The 19857-nt window shown below is 43.9% G+C and overlaps 1 protein-coding gene across 1 annotated transcript in view; it reads right to left on the reverse strand.

Annotated features, from left to right (window-relative positions):
• Positions 1-19857, reverse strand: part of AK3 (adenylate kinase 3) — a 320922-nt gene that overhangs the window by 122875 nt on the left and 178190 nt on the right. Inside the window, exon 2 of the mRNA XM_044061089.1 lies at positions 18123-18242. Coding sequence (XP_043917024.1) covers positions 18123-18242 — 120 coding nt within the window. The remainder of the gene's footprint in view (positions 1-18122; positions 18243-19857) is intronic.

Below are 19857 nucleotides of genomic sequence, written 5' to 3' on the forward strand. Positions count from 1 at the left end.
TGAAATGCACCCATTGAACAGTTTTCCACCTACAACATTATTAAAGTACTTTAATCCAACAGTACTGAGCCCTACTTTACACAGCCCAGTAAACCTGTCCACAGATTCAGCTTCTACAGCAGTCCAATAAACTGTCTAATACACATTAGTGTTAACACAGGAATTTCCAGTTCTTATCAGCATAACCACATACACAATCTTCCACCTCAGACCTTTCATAAAGGATGTTTTATTTTTAAAAACTTTCATCCTTCCTACTTTAGGGGTCTTACATAAATCCCAGCAAAAAGGAGACCTATAAACTGCAATCACCCTGATCCAAATCCATCCAAACTTGTCTGGAAAACGGTTTTGAGGGGAGGGTTAAGCAACCATGCCCACACCACCGGGGGACAATCAAATTCTTCCTGTCTTTATAACTACACAGTTCCACAACCACAGGGAAAAAATTACCCAGCAAAGGCACACCAGTACCTAATGGAATTAAGTGACAATTCAACACTAAATCATAATGGAATTAAGTGACAATTCAACACTAAATCATAAATCACAAAACAGACTATCAATTCAGTATATGAAGAACATACCAGTATAGTGCATTTAAAGTTGCATCTAACTACCAGATTGTGCTGGGACAGCTTTAGAGATAAAAGTGGTTTTGTAAAATTCAGCAGATACTGGCAAAGTGCCCTTTATCACACAAACGTGCACACACTTGCCCTGATCACACAGATGCGCACACACTTGCCCCTTATCACACAGACACAAACTTTGTTTGGCAACAGCTAAAATGACCCAAGGGCTTCTTCCTTCTGATAGCAGTCTGTTAACTATAAGTTCATAGGTTGGTACTAGGCTATCTGCCCTAGGGCTTATACAAGCCTAGCCATAACAATTCCCTGGCTATTACTTCCACACTATTTTCTACCCTGGACCCCTGTCTAGCAGGGTGAGTGACGTGATCCCCGAGGTTAATTTCTTTCTCCTATCCAATCATCAATGTTCCGTTTGAAGAGGGCCAAAGAGGCGGTCTGCTTGACATGTATGGGCAGTCTATTCCAGAGTCTGGGCAGTCTCTGAGTCGGGAACCTATCCCTCCAGCATTTGTTTATTGTGATGACAAGGCTTAGATCCCTGGAGCTTGTAGCTCTGAGGGATTGGGATTTCTTTAAGTGTAGCATGTCCCAGAATGGGTACATGTTTTTTCCCCAAAGGGGATAACTATACATTTCTTGGCACTGAGCTTGAGCCCATGGCTCTGGCACCAAGCATCTGTTTCTGTGAGGCCCTTTTCTAGAGTATCCACAACATTTGGGGATTCAATAATGGCTCCCAGTTTGCAGTCATCTGTGAACTTTGTTAGCCAGAATCCCTTAGTGTTGGCCTGTACTTCAGAGAAGTAGATGCCAAACAAGAGAGGTCCCAGGACTGACCCCTGAGGTACTCGGACTTGTCAGAAGCTGGATTTGGAGGGGGCTACTTTTACAGAGTGGGTTCTGTCAGCAAGCCAGTTGGCAACCCATCGAGTGACTTGGGGATTAATGGCCAGCTTAGTAAGCTTTCATATACACACACACTTGCCCCTTGCTTGCATTCGCACACACACACACACACACACACTTGCCCCTTGCTTGCATTCACGCACACACACACACACACACTTGCCCCTTGCTTGCATTCACGCAGACACACACACACACTTGCCCCTTGCTTGCATTCACACACACACACACACACACACACTTGCCATTGCTTGCATTCACACACACACACACACACTTGCCCTTTGCTTGCATTCACGCACACACACACACACACTTGCCCTTTGCTTGCATTCACGCAGACACACACACACACACACTTGCCCCTTGCTTGCATTCACGCACACACACACACACACACTTGCCCTTACTTGCATTCACACACACACACACACACTTGCTCCTTGCTTGCATTCACACACACACACACACACTTGCTCCTTGCTTGCATTCACGCACACACACACACACACACACACACACACACACACACACTTGCCCCTTGCTTGCATTCACACACACACACACACACACACACACACTTGCTCCTTGCTTGCATTCACACACACACACACTTGCCCTTGCTTGCATTCACACACACACACACACACACACACACGCCCCTTGCTTGCATTCACACACACGCCCCTTGCTTGCATTCACACACACACACACACATGCCCCTTGCTTGCATTCACGCACACACACTTGCCCCTTGCTTGCATTCACTCACACACACTTGCCCCTTGCTTGCATTCACACACACACACACACTTGCTTGCATTCACGCACACACACACACACACTTGCCCCTTGCTTGCATTCACGCACACACACACACACTTGCCCCTTGCTTGCATTCACGCACACACACACACACTTGCCCCGTGCTTGCATTCACGCACACACACACACACTTGCCCCTTGCTTGCATTCACGCACACACACACACACTTGCCCCTTGCTTGCATTCACGCACACACACACACACACTTGCCCCTTGCTTGCATTCACGCACACACACACACTTGCCCCTTGCTTGCATTCACGCACACACACACACTTGCCCCTTGCTTGCATTCACGCACACACACACACACTTGCCCCTTGCTTGCATTCACGCACACACACACACTTGCCCCTTGCTTGCATTCACGCACACACACACACACTTGCCCCTTGCTTGCATTCACACACACAAACACACTTGCCCCTTGCTTGCAATCACACACACACACACACACACTTGCCCCTTGCTTGCATTCACACACTCACACACACACACTTGCCCCTTGCTTGCATACACATACACACACACACACACACACACACTTGCCCCTTGCTTGCATTCACTCACACACACACACTTGCCCCTTGCTTGCATTCACTCACACACACACACACTTGCCCCTTGCTTGCATTCACACACACACACACACACTTGCCCCTTGCTTGCATTCACACACACACACACACACACACACACACACACACACACACACACACACACACACAAACACACACACGTGCCCCTTGCTTGCATTCACATACACACACACGCACTTGTGGCTTTAAAACACAAGAACCAGTATGACTGTCATAGTCCATGATACCTCACTTGACTATATGAAGAGGGATATGGAGCTCTCTGAATACATGTGTCCCAGGTGGGTATGAATCTAGCCTCGAGTCGCATCCTACCTTCAGCATTGATTATACGACAGGACCAGCAAAAGTGACCTACTTCAACAAAGGGCTTAGTTTCTGGTGTCACAACAAGGGGATTCACATCTCGGACAGCTTGGGTAGACATAACAGACAAGCCACTATGCTTTTCAAGAGATGTTTTGCACTTACCACTTGGCTTCTGAATATTGACAAAAACTGTCACCATAGTGCCTTTTTTAGGATATGCCAAGTTAAGCCTGCCAACATAATAAAAATCAGTCAGAAATACCTAAAGGTGCTGCTTCTCAATGCTAGTAGTTTAAATATAAAAAAAAATTATTACCTGAAAGCACTCCTTACCCTAGAAAATTCACACAAATATATGCAGTCACAGAAACATAGTTCAGAACCGTAGTAAATCACTCTGGCTATTAACGTCTACAGTGCCTTTCACACATTTTGATCCCCTCAGCTCTGAATAAAACATATGGAGGAGGTGCTTCAATGTTTTTAAAGCACTAATACAATGCTATACTGGTCCAAAAACATGACTGAATGCTGCTTGCCCAACTAACCACAGGTGTGAACCCCAATCATATCCTTGCATAATAGTGGTACTAAAAATAGACACAGGAATGTTTAGAGGAGATGCATTAAACACGTTATAAAGCTAAACCAGGAGCAACATTAAACCATACAGCCCTGAAATCAAGTTCGTATCTAATCATACTGCCTATGCTGATAAAGCAATTTCAATGTCCATAACTGAAAAATCTGGCACGGTACAATTAACACCACTAAAGCTACTGATGTGTTACAGCAAGACAATCTAGCAGACCTAAGCGAATGGTCAGTTCATACAAGACCAGTGTTATTGCAAAATATCAATGCTAAGAATACATATAAATGGAAACAAATGGGTGCCGCTGATGAAATTATATAGTATTCTCCATTCATAACGAATGTTCCCGCTATGCTGACTCAGCAGAAAGTACAGTTGTGTACCTACCATAAATGTAGATGTTAGAGTGTATTCACTGTTGCAGTCATTACTCTTGGCTACCTGCAGTCGGCCTGAATTCCAAAGTCTTGGTCTGGCGTCAGTTGCAGTCACCTCTTCCTGGACGTCAGTGCACCAGGGGTATAAAAGATGCAGCCAACGCCATTTTCTTCAGTTTTTCTTGCCCCAGATGTCAGGTGCCCCCAAAAGGGTAGGATAAAAATTATGCCAATAAACATGCATGCACTAAGGTAATCATTTCTTCATCTACAAGCAAATACACCACATAGGTTGCATAGAATAGAGAAGTACAGATAAAACCCAGCAAAAGAAAGGGGGATGGTGGGAGGGTAACCTGGACTGCAACAGTGAATACGCTCGAACGTCTACATTTATGGTAGGTACACAACTGTACTATGTTCATCATGTTTCACTGTTGCAGTCATTACTCTTGGGTTGAATCCAAAAGCTGAGGATGGGTGGCTGGGGCTAAATAGGATTACAAGAGGCTATGAGGCCCTGCAGAACTGCAGTGGCAAAGCCTGCTCTGGATTTAGAGTAGAGAGGTAAGTGGTAGTGCTTTGTAAAGGTGTGAACCAAACTCAAGTTGCAGCCTCTAAGATGTCTTTGGTTGGTACTCCTCTGAGGAAGGCTGCTGCTCTGGTTGAATGTGGCCTAATGTCCTTAGGCACTGATTTGCCATGTTGTGAATAGCAGAAACAAATGCAATGACCTATCCATTTTGAAATGGTCTGTTTTGAGATGGCCTTTCCTTGTGATCCTGCAGCATATGCCACTAAAAGTTGCTCAGTCTTTCTGAAAGCTTTAGTTATGTCCAAGTAGAAGCGTAGCGGTCTGTGTATGTCCAAAGAATGCAGAAGTCTCTCACTCTCACCCTTGTTCTGTGGGTTTGGATAAAAGGTAAGCAAGTGAATGGTTTGGTTAAGGGCCACACTGGACATCACCTTAGGCATAAATGTCGGGTTTGTCCTCAGAGAAACCCTGTCTGGATGGAAAATGATAAAAGGTTCCACAGCCATGAGTGCCTGAGACTCATCTTGCAGAGGTTATTGCTAGGAGCAGAGCTGTTTTCCAGGATAAGAATTTTATATCCGCTGTTGAGGCTGGCTCAAAAGGAGGCAGTGTGAGTTTTTCCAAGACATAATTGAGGTCCCATGAAGGTACTGGTGCTCTCCTTGGAGGTCTTATGTTTTTGGCCCCTCTGAGGTACTGCCTTATTAAAGAATGAGAAGAGATAGGTGGTTCCGTATTGTAATGGGCTGAAATGGAAGAGGCATGGATCTTAATTGATCCAAAGGATAGGCCTCTGTCCAGCATCTCAGTTAAGTATTGTAAAATCTGAGGAAGGTTTGCAACAAACGTGTCAATTCCTTGTGCCTGGTTCCAAGCACAGAATCTCTTCCATTTTTCTGCATAAGACTTTCTGGTACTAGGCCTCCTGGCCTCCAAAATAACATCCATCACAGCTTTGGAGAAATGGCTACATTATCCGCCATGCTGCCAGATTTAAAGTCCTGAGTTGGCTGTGCAGGATCCGATTGTTTTGTTGGGTCAGTAAGTGAGGAATTTGAGGCAATGTCCAGGCTGGACCTTGAGACAATTGGGTGCCAGTATCATTTTTGGCTTTTCTTGTCTGACCTTTAGGAGTACCTTGGAGAGGAGAGGCAGTGGAAGGAAAGGCATATACGGTTAGGTTTTTCCAGCTGAAGGATAAGGCATCCACTTTCCATGCTTGTTTGCGATAAGTCCTTGTGCAGAATCTCTGTTCTTGGCAGTTGTGAGGGGAGGCAAACAGATCTATGTCTGGGCATCCCCATTTCCTTGTTACCATGCTGAAGACATGTGGATCCAGTTTCCACTTGTGGGGATCCATGAGGTTTCTGCTTAGTCTGCCAGAGTATTTATCTTTCCTGGCAGGAATTGTGCTTGCAGGTGAACTTGATAAGTCAATGCTGTGACCCACAAAGTCATGGCTTGTCTGCAGAGGGGATAGGAATATGTGCCTCCCTGCTTGTTTATGTACCACATGACTGTAGTATTGTCTGTTTTTATCAGTAGTTGTCCTGGATGAAATAGATCCTTAAAAGCTGTCAGGGCATTTTGAACAGCTAGCATCTCTTTTTGATCGATATGAAGATGCATCTGGCTTGCGGGCCATGTGCTCTGAATACATTTTTCTGCCATGTGGGCCCCCCAGGCATAATCTGATGCATCCATTGTTAGTGTCTACCTGGCTGTGGGTAAAGTGAATGGCTGTCCCTTGTTGTGGTGACAGGCCTGTGCCCACCATCATAACTCCTGTTGCAGGCAGGGAATAAGGGTAATTAATATTTCCAGGCTGTGGCAATGTTGAGTCCAAACACTTTTTAGGGAAACACTTCACATAATCGAATGACTGAAATCTCGAATTTCATATGATCGAGACTATATGATCGAGATTTCAGTAAATCTAATATGTGTAGTGTTCAAATATAAGAGTTTAATTACCTTAATATGTTACGTGCACAGAGGCAAGTATTGTTGTACGCTCTGTGTGTACGTAATGTTTTATTTGTTTTGTGGTGTTGACAGGAAATGAGATCTCCCGTTTTGCACTTCCGCATACAGCGCAAGAAGGGAGATTTCCCATCTCCCCACTGTAGCGCGATCTTGGAGTTGGTATACTTAAGTAGGGGTGTGTGGGGGGCACAGCCCCCCACATGGGGAGTGCAGGGGAGCAAAGCCCCCCTTGCAAAAGAGAGGTTTGTGTTTTTTATTTGTTGGTTTCGCTTCAGAAGTTAGAGTTTCCGAAACTCGATCTTTTGGTTTCGGTTATTTGTAGTTCGAGATTTTGGTAATTCGAGCTTCTGAAGTGAATCCCTTTTTAGATACCACTGTAGTTTCCTCATATGCAGTCTGGCATATGGAATTAGCAGGATGCAAGATGCCATAAAGCCCAAAGCCTGCGGAATTTTTCTTGCAGATAACTGGGTCTTTGTTGCCAACATTTTGAAGTAAGACGTCAGTTACCTTTGTCTGGCATGAGATAAGCCATCTGGGCAGTTGTATTTAAGCTTGCACCCAAGAATATTATCTCTCGAAAGGGTACTAGTTTTGATTTATTTTCGTTTACTGTGTACCCTAGGCAAATTAGTAATCTTTTTACAAACGCCAGATGCTTTAGTAGAATATCCTTGGTCTCTGCTTGAATCAGGCAGTCGTCCAAGTAAGGATATATTTGAATTCCTCTGTCTGCAAAATGCAATTACTGGTGCCAGGCATTTTGTGAAGACCCTGGGCGCAGTAGATAACCCAAAGGGCAGTGCAGATAATTGGTAGTGCATTGAGCCAGCTATGAATCTGAGGTATCTTCTGCAAGATTGTCTGATTGGGACATGCAGGCATGCCTCTTTTAGGTCCAAAGTTACAACCTTCTTCCCAGCATGGGCAGAAGCTGCTACAGAGTCAACATTTTGAATTTTGGAACTTCCAGAAATGTGTTTAGAATAGACAGGTCCAGTATTGGTCTCCAGGCTTTGTCCTTTCTGGGTACCAAGAAAAGTCTAGAGTAAAATCCTTGTCCCTGCTCTTGCTGTGGTACTCGCTGAATGGCCCTCATGTCCATGAGAGATGAAACTTGCTTTTGTGCCTCTGCCCACTGATTGTATGGCAGGTCTGGCATACCTTTTGCCCTTGGCAGGGTGTGAAAGTGGAACCTGTAGCCCTGAGACACTATATTCAAGACCCATTTGTCCTGGGTGATCATGTGCCAATTTTGTGAAAAAAGTGCTAGTTTTCTCCCTAAGGGGGCTGCCAAAAGATAAGTGCTTGGTGCTGGCAGAGGAAAGTCATTGGGACCGTTTCCTGTATAACTGTAATTTGTCTTCTCCGCTTTTGGAGGTAGAAGCACCCCATTTAGACCTGTATGAGCCTTGGGGCTGGGATCTGCCTCTGGGGCATCTGCCTCTTTGTGGCCTGTCTGACACTGGAAAGGACCAATTCTTTGTGGGCCAGTTCCTGCTAAATCTGGGTGGCTGCACCTGTAAGAAATCCTTAACTGTCTGCATAGATTTTGCTTTGTCCTCCATTTTCTTCAACACCTCCTCTGCTTTAACACCAATGTATCACACTGTAATGGAGCATCTAATAATTTTGCTTTAACATGATCAGGCAGATTCTGTTCCTTTAACCAAGCATGCCTCCTAATGACAGAACCCATATCAGCGGCCCTGCAAGAGGCCTCCGGAGAATCAAATCCACACTGCAAAGTATGCCTTCCCACTTGTTCAGTTGCATGCAATAAATCCTGCATTTCCTTGTTTTCTGCACATTCAGAATTTAATATTTTCTGTTTAAGCAGTGACATTAAGTATTGATGATATTTAAGCATATGAAATTGACAATTTAAAGCCCTCTCAGCCAAGGTAGCAGAAGTGTAAACCTTTTTCCCCCATCTGTCCAGTGCCCTTGAATCCCTATCAGAAGGGATAGGGTTTTTTGCAGTGGAAGCCTTGACCCCTTTGGGACCCTGAGAAATAGTTTCTGGGTCAGCAACAGGGTTTTTATAAAGACATTTATGTGAATCTGGAATCCTGTAGTATCTGTCTGGCTTAACAGGTGCAGGGGGTAAAGGGTCAGGAGACAGGCCGGACTCTGAAAATACATCATCTACAATGTCTAAAACAGGGGGGAATAGCAAGAGGCCTGTGCTGAGGTAGTAAAGGAAAGTCTCTGAGCCTTTTCTTAGATTCTGAGTAGTCTTGGCTTTCCCAGTGGAAGTGCCCCCTCATGGTATGCAGGGTTTCCCCAAAAGAATAATCCTCAGGAGGAGAGGCTGAAGGGATAGATTCTTCAGCAGCAGAATCCTCATAGGGAGGAAGAGAGTATTCCTGTTCAGAAGAGAGTCAAACTATATCAGGCAGCACAAAATAGGGCTAGAAGTGCATTCAAACAGGGGCTGTGTGTAGAATTACATTTTTAATTCACTAGGAAGACTTATCTTACCAATGAAGCAAAAAAATGCAGACGAAGCTGCAGGCAATCCAAACTTTTCAGTAGTCCCTCAAACAAATGCAGTCGACAGGATGCACGTATAATGAAAAGGAGTTCCACATACCACATGGATTTTTAGGTCGAGTGGGCTGGGTAAGGCAGGTCTGACATCACAATGTGGGAGGAACACTGGCTCTTCTATACAGCATGCAAATCAGGTGGGGATTACATCACTTTGGGGGAGGAAACATCCCGATAGCTAGAGCAAGAGCAGATGGCAGATGTGACATCATAATTTCAGAGCCAGCTACAGGTTTTTCAAGTTGGTTTGCAAAGTGAAACAAAAACAGTATAGAAAGCTAGGAAGCAGAACAGGGAAAACAGTTGAGTGGGTTATTTTTTTAAAGCTGCAAGGGTGATTTTTTTTAAGCTTTATCAAAGAACAGGGACTGGAAGAGTCAGCAGGTTGGGGAATCTGCTTTAATATCCTGTTTTCCTTTAAGTATGGCTTCTGATATACTATCACATCACAAGTTCAGGTTAATTAACATATTATGAATACCTGACATGGTGGGGTGGGGGCAAAAACACTTGACTTAATAATAGGATCCAGAGGGTCACTGTAGATAGAGTCCACACGGTTAAAAAGATGCTGAAAACTGAGGTAACCAAAGGGTCAGTACTCTGGGCAAAAAGCTTTATAAGCAGCACTGCAGAAGGATTCTAAGGAATAGTTCACCTATATGGCAGGTATTACACAAGAGGAGTGATACACAAGTAAAACTAAGGATGACATAAGACTTAACAATACAATAAGCAATGGTCTAGAACACGGCAGCATAAATTCAGTGCAAAAAATATAAAACAGTAGAGCTGGAAAACCAAAATACAGGAAAGTATACTGCTGGATGGACAATAGCTGAGGAAAGGAATACAAGAACAACCATGTCAGACTAAAGGAAACCAAACAATGTGAGAGAACAAGCAAGGCCAGCAAAACAGTGCAATGCATATGAAAAGCTAGAGTCAATAGGAAACAAGTTATGTCTACTTACATAGCCAGCTGGTAACACCTAAACTGGAGTACCGTGTGCATTTCTAATGAAGACATGATATCATCATTCTAATGCAACAGGCAAAATAAAGGCAATTCGGAGGAAGATAGCAGTACATAATCTGCGTCAGAATACACAGACTACAAGTATTCAAACTGTGCAGTCCAAAATAAAGAATGTAAAGAGGAGTTGTGATGCAAACTTAAGTACAACGTCCAGGAGGCTAACATCCTTCAAAACGCAGATGTGAGAAAAGAAGCTATAGTATAAAAATGCATGGGTAATGCTTCAGGGAAGATATAAGGAAGTATTTTTTATTGAAAAGGTGACTGGAGAACAGAAGAGCCTACTGAGGGAACAATCCCAGTCAAAAGCAGCAGCATAATTCAAGAATGCACCAGACATTAGATAAGTATAAACATACATTTATTTTGTGAGCAGGATGAAAACAGAAATAAAATAAAAAAAATATTTTCAGTGGAGCCCCAGGGAGAAATGCTCCAGATGCAAGTCTTTGGAATGTGGGAAGAAACCAGAGTACCTGGAGGAAACCAAGTGAATGCACAGTCCATGCAGACTACACACAGAAGGCACCCCAGCTGAGAACTGAACCAGCGAACCTCTTGCTCTGAGGCAACAATGTTAACCGCTGCACAACCCATCAATATCAATTAGACAAGTCAACGTGCAGACTTCATGTACTAGGCAGTCATTACATGTAATGAAAAGCCATCCATTCCAGAATTGTATCCTATCCTCTGCTACCTATCCAATTTGGTTTCTGAATCAGTCCACCAGCAATTAGTTTATAACCCAATCCCCATTTATCCTTTTCTTCTCCACACCCATTCACAATCCCTCTAATCCACAAACGAGCACTTGTCTCTCTTCTTTCCTTTCTGTATTCTTTACCCCCCACCTTCTTCTCTATCTTACCCCCATCTTAATTGTACATATTTGACAATGCTGTTTGTAACTGCCTTTGTCAGTATTTGCATCATTTCTCAAGATATCTCATGCACTCAATTTAGATATACATAATGCAGTAAGACAATCCAGTTATTCCTCTACATGTTTGGAATGTGCTTTATTCTCTAGTAAAATGTACTGACTGCTATTTTGTTTGTACTCGCTAGGCTGTACCTGAAAATTATCCAGTGGATCACGGTTCTACACCAGTTAATATATGAAAATAAATAATTTCAGTAACATTTTTCTTGCTCCTACTGGTATTCTAGTCCCATATAAAAGTCATGTTCCCAGATCCAATGGCTTAGTTCAGAGCTGCTTTAGACTGTATAAAACAGCCGAGCAGTGATATTAAGTGTTTTTTGACATTACCAGCAAATACCAGACACCGATAGCAATAATGTGTGAGCCGGCAGAGTTAGTACGAAACAAACATATTTACCACTTACAAGAGTAATTGTACAGCATTACCAGCATGTTAACTCTTGAGGTTAAAAATAGATATCAAAACAGTCAAGACCTAACAAATGCACAAAAAATATGAAATAAAAAGTACAGTTGTGTACACTTACCACAAATGTAGATGTTAGAGTGTATTCACTGTTGCATTCCTCACACCTGGGTTATCTGCCTGCAGATAAGCCCCTCAGTCAGCCCGAATACCAGAGACTTAGTATTTCTGCGTTGGTTGCTGTCGCTCCAGGACTGACGTCAGGTCGTCAGGGGTATAAAAACAGGCAGCCAACGCCATTACATCAGTTTTTCTAGCCCCAAATGTCAGGAGCCCCCCAATAGGGAGCTGAGTTATGGTGGGGGAAAAACACCACCAGTAAAAAGTAAATACCAATACCCCTGAAAAGGGGGAAGGGTAGTAAAAGTCACAGAGAGAGAAAAACTAGGGGGCTGAAGGGAGGGAAACCAGGACTGCAACAGTGAATACACTTGAATATCTACATTTATGGTACGTGTACACAACTGTACTATGTTCTTTGTGTTTCACTGTTGCAGTCATTACACTTGGGTTTCCCAAAGCTGAAGGGTGGAGGCAGTCACGAAGAGTTAGGGCTGGCTAGAATGCCTTGCAGGACTGCTGTTGCAAAACCTGCCCTGGATTTGGAAAAGATAGGTAGGTGGTAATGCTTGGTGAAGGTGTGAACAGAACTCCAGGTAGCAGCTTCCAGGATGTTCCTGGTAGGAACTCCCCGAGGAATTCTGCAGAGGTAGAAGTTGCCCTAGTGGAATGTGTTCTGACCCCCTGAGGGGTTGGTTTCCCATGGTGCGTGTAGCAGAAATGGATGCAATGTGCTATCCATTTGGAAACTGTTTGCTTTGAAATGGCATTGCCCTCTAACACTGTTGCAAAGCTGACTAGTAACTGGTCAGATTTCCTGAAGGGCTTAGTTCCATCAAGATAGAATCTGAGCTGTCTGTGCACATCCAAGGAGTGCAGGATCCTTTCCCCTTTATTTTGAGGATTAGGGAAGAATGTAGGCAAGGGGATGGATTGATTGAGAACCACACTGGACACCACTTTAGGCATAAAGGAGGGGTTAGTCCTGTCAGGGTGGAAAATAATGTAGGGTTCCACAGCCATAAGTGCTTGTAGCTCAGACACTCTTCTAGCTGCAATGGCCAGAAGCAAGGCTGTTTTCCAAGAGAGGAATTTAACTCTGCTGATGCTGCAGGCACAACAGGGGATAGAGTGAGCTTTTCCAGCACAAAGTAAGGTCCCAAGCAAGGGTGGGTGCTCTCCTTGGCGGCCTTAAGTAGTTTGCCCCTCTCAGGAACTGCTTGATAAGAGGATGAGAGAAGAGAGGTAGCTCAGTGTTGTAATGAGCCGAAATGGCAGAGGCATGGAATTTAATGGAGGAGAAGAATAGGCCTCTGAAGTAAGTCTGCTAAGTAATCTGGGATTAGAGGCAGGAGGGGGCAGGGTTGTGTACTCTCCTTTAGATTTAATCCAGGAGCAGTACCTTTTCCACTTATCAACATAGGATTTCCTTGTACTGGGCCTTCTGGCTTCAAGAATGATATCCAGCACCTGCTTGCTTACGCTGGTTACTGGGGGAGAATTCAAGGAATAAGCCAGGCTGCAAGATTTAGTGTTTGCAGTTGTAGATGCAAGATCTGTCCCCCCCACTGAGAGAGCAAGGTTGGATTCTGGTGTAGGTGCCAGGGTGGCACCGGTGACCAGCTTCGCCGGAGTGGGTACCAGTGTTGGCGTGGCCAGTCCGGGGCAATCAGAACTGCCCTTGGCCTGTCCTGTCTTATCTTGAGCAATACTCTTGTGAGGGGCAGAGGGGGAAAGGCATAGATTGAGAGATTTACCCACTGGAAGGATAGGGCATCCACCTTCCAGGCCCTGCTGTGAGGTGTCCTGGTGCAGAATCTGCTGAGCTGGAGATTGTGGGGGGAGGCAAAGAGATCCACCTCTGGGGTCCCCCATTTCTGAATCAGAAGGTTGAAGGTTCTGGGCTCTAGTTGCCACTCGTGCGGGTCTAGGAGATTTCTGCTTAAATCATCTGCCAATGAGTTTTGTCTGCCTGTCAGGAATTGAGCTTGCAGATGGACCTGCATGTCCAAGGCTGTGTTCCACTGGGCTATGGCTAGCCTGCAGAGTGGGTAAGAGTGGGTTCCCCCCTGTTTGTTGATGTACCACATAACTGTGGTGTCTGTTTTCATTAGCAGGTGTCCTGGAGAGAGAAGGGATCTGAAAGCTGTCACAGCATGCTGCACAGCTAGCATCTCTTTCTGGTTGAGGTGCAGATGCATTTGATTTGGACTCCAGTGGCCCTGAATGCACTTGCCATCCTTGTGTGCTCCCCAGGCATAGTCTGATGCATCTGTGGTTAGGGTCTGGATGGCATGAGGTTGGGTAAGGGGCAGTCCCTTGTTGAGGTTGCATGCTGCTGCCCAAAGGAACTCTGTCCTTAGACAGGGTATCATGGGAATGACAGTTTCCAGGTCCTGAGAATGTTGGGACCAAAGACTTTTTAAGTACCATTGAAGTTTCCTCATAAGCAGTCTGGCATATGGAATTAGTAAGATGCATGAGGCCATGAACCCTAGAGCCTGCAGGATTTTCATTGCGGATAGCTGGGTTCTGGTGGCCATTTGAGGAAAAATAGCCTGTCAGACAGGCTTGTTTTTCTGGAGTGAGGAATGCCATCTGGGATGCGGTGTCCAAGCTTGCTCCCAGGAATACAATCTTTTGACTGGGGACTAGTGTTGATTTCTTTTCGTTGATGGTGTATCCCAGGGAGGTTAGGTTTTTTACAAATGTCAGGTGCTGCAACAGCATTTCCTGTCTGTCTGAATCAGGCAGTCATCCAAGTATGGGTAAATTTGAATATTTCTGTCTGCAGTAAGCAATGGCTGGGGCCAGGCATTTTGTGAATACTCTGGGAGCCGTGGATAAGCCAAAGGAAGTGCAGAGAACTGATAATGCATAGATCCTGCCCTGAAGCATAAATATTTTCTGCAAAACTCTTATAGGTCTGTGCAGATAGGCTTCTTAAGTCTAGGGTGACTAACCAAGCATCGCTGGCTAGCACAGGTAGAAGATGCTGCAGGGTGAGCATTTTGAATTTTGGTACCATCAGGAAGGTGTTGAGAATTGAAAGACCCAGGATTGGAAACCAAGTGCCCTTGTTTCTGGGTACCAGGAAAAGTCTGGAATAGAACCCTTGACATATCTGTTCCGCAGGAACAGGTTGAATCGCCCTTAGACAGAACAGGGATTGGACTTGGTTTTGAGCCTCTGCCCACTGGTTTAGAGGGAGGTCTGGGAACCCTTTTGGGGTTGGCAGCGAGTGGAAGTAAAATTTGTACCCCTGGGATACAATGTTGAGGACCCATCGGTCTTTGGTGATGGGAATCCAGTTTTTTGCATGAAGGGCAAGTTTTCCCCCTATGGGCACACAAGCAGTCGGGCAGAGGAGGGGAGGGGAGTTGAGCAGTCATTGGGAATTCTTTCCATAAGGAGGTGGTTTAGCATTCCCTGCTTTAGAGGTGGAGGCACTCCAATGCTTAGATCTCTGCATATCCTGAGACTGTAGTCTGGATGGTCCGTTTCCCCTGGGTCTAAGTTTTGAGATGGCCTTGATGGAGCTGGAAAGGACCAATGTTTCGAGGGACAATGCCTACTGAATCTACGAGGCTGTACTTGCAGAAATCCTTTGACTGTCTGCATAGATTAGGCTTTTTCTATCTTTTTAAGAACCTCTTCGGCTTTGGAGCCAAACATGTTGTCCTTGTTCAAAGGAGCATCTAGTAACTTGGATTGGACATGATCTGCCAAGGTCTGCTCCTTAAGCCAAGCATGCCTTCTCAGTACAGAACCACTGACTGTTGCCCTGCAAGATGCTTCTAGGGTGTCAAAGCCACACTGAAATGTATGCTTGCTGACTAAGTTTGCAGAATGCATAAACTCTTGCAATTATTTATTTTCTGCAGTCTGTAAAGGTAGCTATTTTTTGCTTGCCAAGTTCCATAATATGTTGTTGGTACTTCAGCATGCGAAACTGACAATTCAAAGCCCTAATGGCAAGAGTTGCAGCGGTATATACTTTCTTATCCCATCTGTCCAAAGCTCTGGAATTCCTGTCTGAAGGGGTGGGATTCTTAGCTGTAGTTGCCTAGATACCCTTAGACCCCTGGGAAATGATCTCTGGGTCAGCAGTAGGATTTCTGAAAAGAAATTTGAGAGAGTCAGGTACTCTGTAGTACCAGTCTGGTTTCCTATGGGCAGGGAGTAAATTATCAGGAGTAAGACTGGATTCCATGAAGACATCAACAACTTCCAGGATTGGTGGTATTGCTAAAGGCCTGTGTTGTGGCAAGTCTAGAAATTCTCCGAGTATCTTTTTGGACTGAGGAAATGCTCTCAAAGTATGTAAGGTTTCACCAAAAGAAAAATCCTCTGGAGGAGAGGCAGAGGGAATGGATTCCTCTGTATCAGAATCCTCATAAGCAGATAAATCAGAATCCTCATAAGCAGATAAGGGCATGTCTTCATAATCAGAAACCTCAGAGTCATCAGACTCTTGGTCTGTTGAAGCTGCTGGGGGCTGGTCTCTTTCTCTTAGAAGGGGAAGGTTGACTTCCCTTAATCAGTATAAGGTCTTCTGCCATTCTAAGCATTTTATTTTGTGGCAAGGGAGCTGCATGCACTTTGGTCGTCTATTTTCTAGGAGTAGCATGTACTCTTGGCCTTAAAAACTTGGTAGTTTTAGACAGAACTGAAGTAGTCTGTTTGTGTCCAACATCGGTAGTGCGAAGAATTTCCTCAGAAGCCGGTGCCTACACAACGGCTCCGGACCCATCCAAGGTAGAGACATCCGCTGGTTCCATAGTTGAGTCTCGTGGCATACCGGACTCAGAACGGGTCTTGGTAGATGCCTGCGAATCTAATGAAGCGGGCATCAGGGGCTGCAAAAGCACCTCTGAGTACCGGCAAACTGGCAACTAGCTTAACGGAAGCGTCGTCAGCAGCTTTGAACCTGTGCGGCCTGTCTTTATCCTTACTTTTTTTGGAATATCGGTAGTTGGATGGCTTACCGAAGGCATTTCAAAATAGTCTCCACTGAAAATGGGCCACAAGCCCAGTTGGACAAACCTGGTTAACAAATGTCAAAAAATAAATTTAGTGACAATAAGGGCCCGATGACAAATGGTTTGGGCATTGAACAAGGCACAAAACCGACAGCGAGGTAAGTCGTGATCTGGGCCTAGACAGGTGATGCAGTAAGAATGAAAATGTTGGTGTGGTATTTGCTTTCCACAGGCAAGACAATTATTAACCTTTTCTGACATCGGTTAGAGCAAGAAAAAAGGATCCCCAACGGGGTACTTAGCAGAAGACTTCAGGATGATTCAATTCGTAAATGAAAACTCAGGTAGCGGCCGACCAGCACTTGCTAACTGCTTCTGATTCAGGCTCCTCAGCAAGAAAGACTGACGCAATGACTTTGGCTGCCTGTTTTTATACCCCTGACGACCTGACATCATTCCTACAGCGACAGCAACTGATGCAGAAATACTAAGTCTCTGGTATTCGGGCCAACTGAGGGCTACCTGCAGGCTGATAACCCAAGTGTGATTACTGCAACAGTGAAACAGGAAGAACATCTGTTTTTTTTTTTTGCAGAGCAGAATATAGAAATTAAGATTTAGACTGTGATGTAACTTTAATAATGAATTTGCTATGCAATTTTGAAACTTTGAATTCACTACTGAACATCAGCAACTTTCATGATACTGAACAATAAAGTCTATATTACTACTATTAGAAATTGGTCATTATATTAACAGCAGTGAGGCACTCTATGGTCAATTGTTCCTGAGCCATTGCATTATTCCTAGGATGTCAAAGCACTAAGTCTCACTTCATGGCTTGACTCAACCCAGGTGTCTGGTTATTAAAGCACTAACACATTACAGCAAGTGTGGAATACTCAGTCTAGGGTGACTTAAAACCAAAGGTGAAGGAAGTGTTCTGAACTCCAGGGAGTGGCGTTATTACAAAGTAACACATGCTATGCAGCTTCTTACTGAACCGATACAGTGACGCCCTCATAATAATACTGATATATTATCATAATAATACTGATTATTCTATGTCTGAGGTAGACACAGCGATGATACTATTTGATACCAAGACTATAGTTCACTAGCACAACAGAATTCACAAATTTGCATAGCCAATGTATACTACACAGTAAGGCACTCAATAACACAAGCTTTGTGTCTTACTGCTTGAAAAGTAAAGTAGTCTCCTGTCAGCTGTTCAGGATATTTTAAATTAATGTCAAAATCATTGCACTTGTTCAAACTGTCTGAAGTATCTCATCTTATACTCTAAGTATGAATTTCCGAGACTAGTCAAAACTGTCCTACCATCCAAAAGCCAACAGTGTTGCTCCAAAACCTTCAGTTCCTGCAGGATCAGTCGTGTCATAACATCATCTGGAACTAGCTGTCCCTGGTCAATGTAAGCTCTGGCAACCAATCCAATTTCTGTAGGACAAAAAGTACACATACCACAAACTGTAATGCAAACTGCAAGGAAACAGGGACAGTAATGCACGATTACAAAATCTTTAATGCAAAGAAAAACAAAACAAAAGGAATCTTTCACAGAAGAGAACGTTGTCATGGATTTAAAATTGCAGGTTTCTTTTATGATACCAGACAATTAAAAAATCCATGTAGTACACACAACCAAAAATGCGAAAGCCAAACAGGAATATATACAACAAAGAATCAAAGCAAACGGTATTCATGTGACATCCAGAGACCTCTCTCATCTAACTATACCCAGTGAAATTTACTAAGACAGGTAGTCGTCTGTAATAGGTTCTACTGCAGGTGCTGATTACTGCACATTCAGGCATGGTGCCTACTTTTATCATACTTGTGAGAACAGTGCAACATGACTCTAGCTGAATTTATATAAAATGAACATGAATATAATACAGTTTCCATATAAAGCAATGCCCAGCAGGATAATAAATCAGTATGCCATGCCTCTCACCATATCAGCTGTCAGATCATTTACTGTCATACAAAAGCCATCCATCACATTGCCATGTAAAAAATAGAAGTTTACCTAATTTCATTAGCTTGGTTTGTTATTTACGCACTAAGGTGGCAGGGAGTATTAATTCACATTATGTGAGAATATTTCGCCTAGTTACAACCCAGTGTATCAATAAATGGTGCACTCAGAATGGTTTATGAAAAGTGCTGAGACTGCAACGAGCACTTTTTCTTCAGAGTTCCATCAAGCCTCTTTTTATTTAAGTTGTAATGGCAGTCTCAAAATAATACATCAGAGTGTGGGGGTAAAGCCCTTATTTAGCATGCACAAGGCTGTGCTTGTCATGCAAATTCTTGAGGGATATATGGTTTGTGTGATGTGATGCAGATGTGTACTTATGCCTGCTCAATGCACTTGTACAACTTGCTGTTCTGGACTTCTGCTGGACTCTGATAAAGCAGTCCACAACTAGCTGGTTTGCACATCAATATCAAGTCAGCTCATTGCCTTTGGTACCTTAAGGTACTGCTTCAAAAAAATTAATATTTCAGTAAATAAATGCAAGATGTTTAGAAAATTAGTGGAATTCAATAAACACAATGTAGGATTTTTGCAAAGCCTACACAGAGTTTATGCGTCTGTGTGGTGAACAGCAGCAGTGATTACATATTCGTGCCACACACTGCTTTTAAACTTAAAGAATGGTTTCATGGCCAGCGACAGTGTTGCCAGGCAGGAAACTGTGTAAACCAACATGAATAGCAAACTTGTTTCCAGCAGAGCAAGCTAGGTTAGCAGAATTGAGTGGAATGCCACAATGACTAACCAGGTTTAACACACAGCAATGAATATGGTCCAAACACAGCAGTGTACACATTGCAGAATATTGTGGAATCCCATTCCAGGCATTCAGTACACGTTGTGTAAATGATCTGTAAGGGTACATGGACTGCCATTTAAAATAAATGGTCAGGAAAAGTGTGCGTATTGAATAGGGACACACAGATGAATTGTAGGACTGAACACAGGGAAAGAGGACAGGTGAAACATCGTAATGTACAGCAGAGGAGGGCATGTAAATGGAAGACAGCT

This window comes from Protopterus annectens, chromosome 2.part0 (genome assembly GCF_019279795.1).
Source record: "Protopterus annectens isolate FY-2018-M chromosome 2.part0, PAN1.0, whole genome shotgun sequence".
Taxonomy (NCBI): domain Eukaryota; kingdom Metazoa; phylum Chordata; order Ceratodontiformes; family Protopteridae; genus Protopterus; species Protopterus annectens.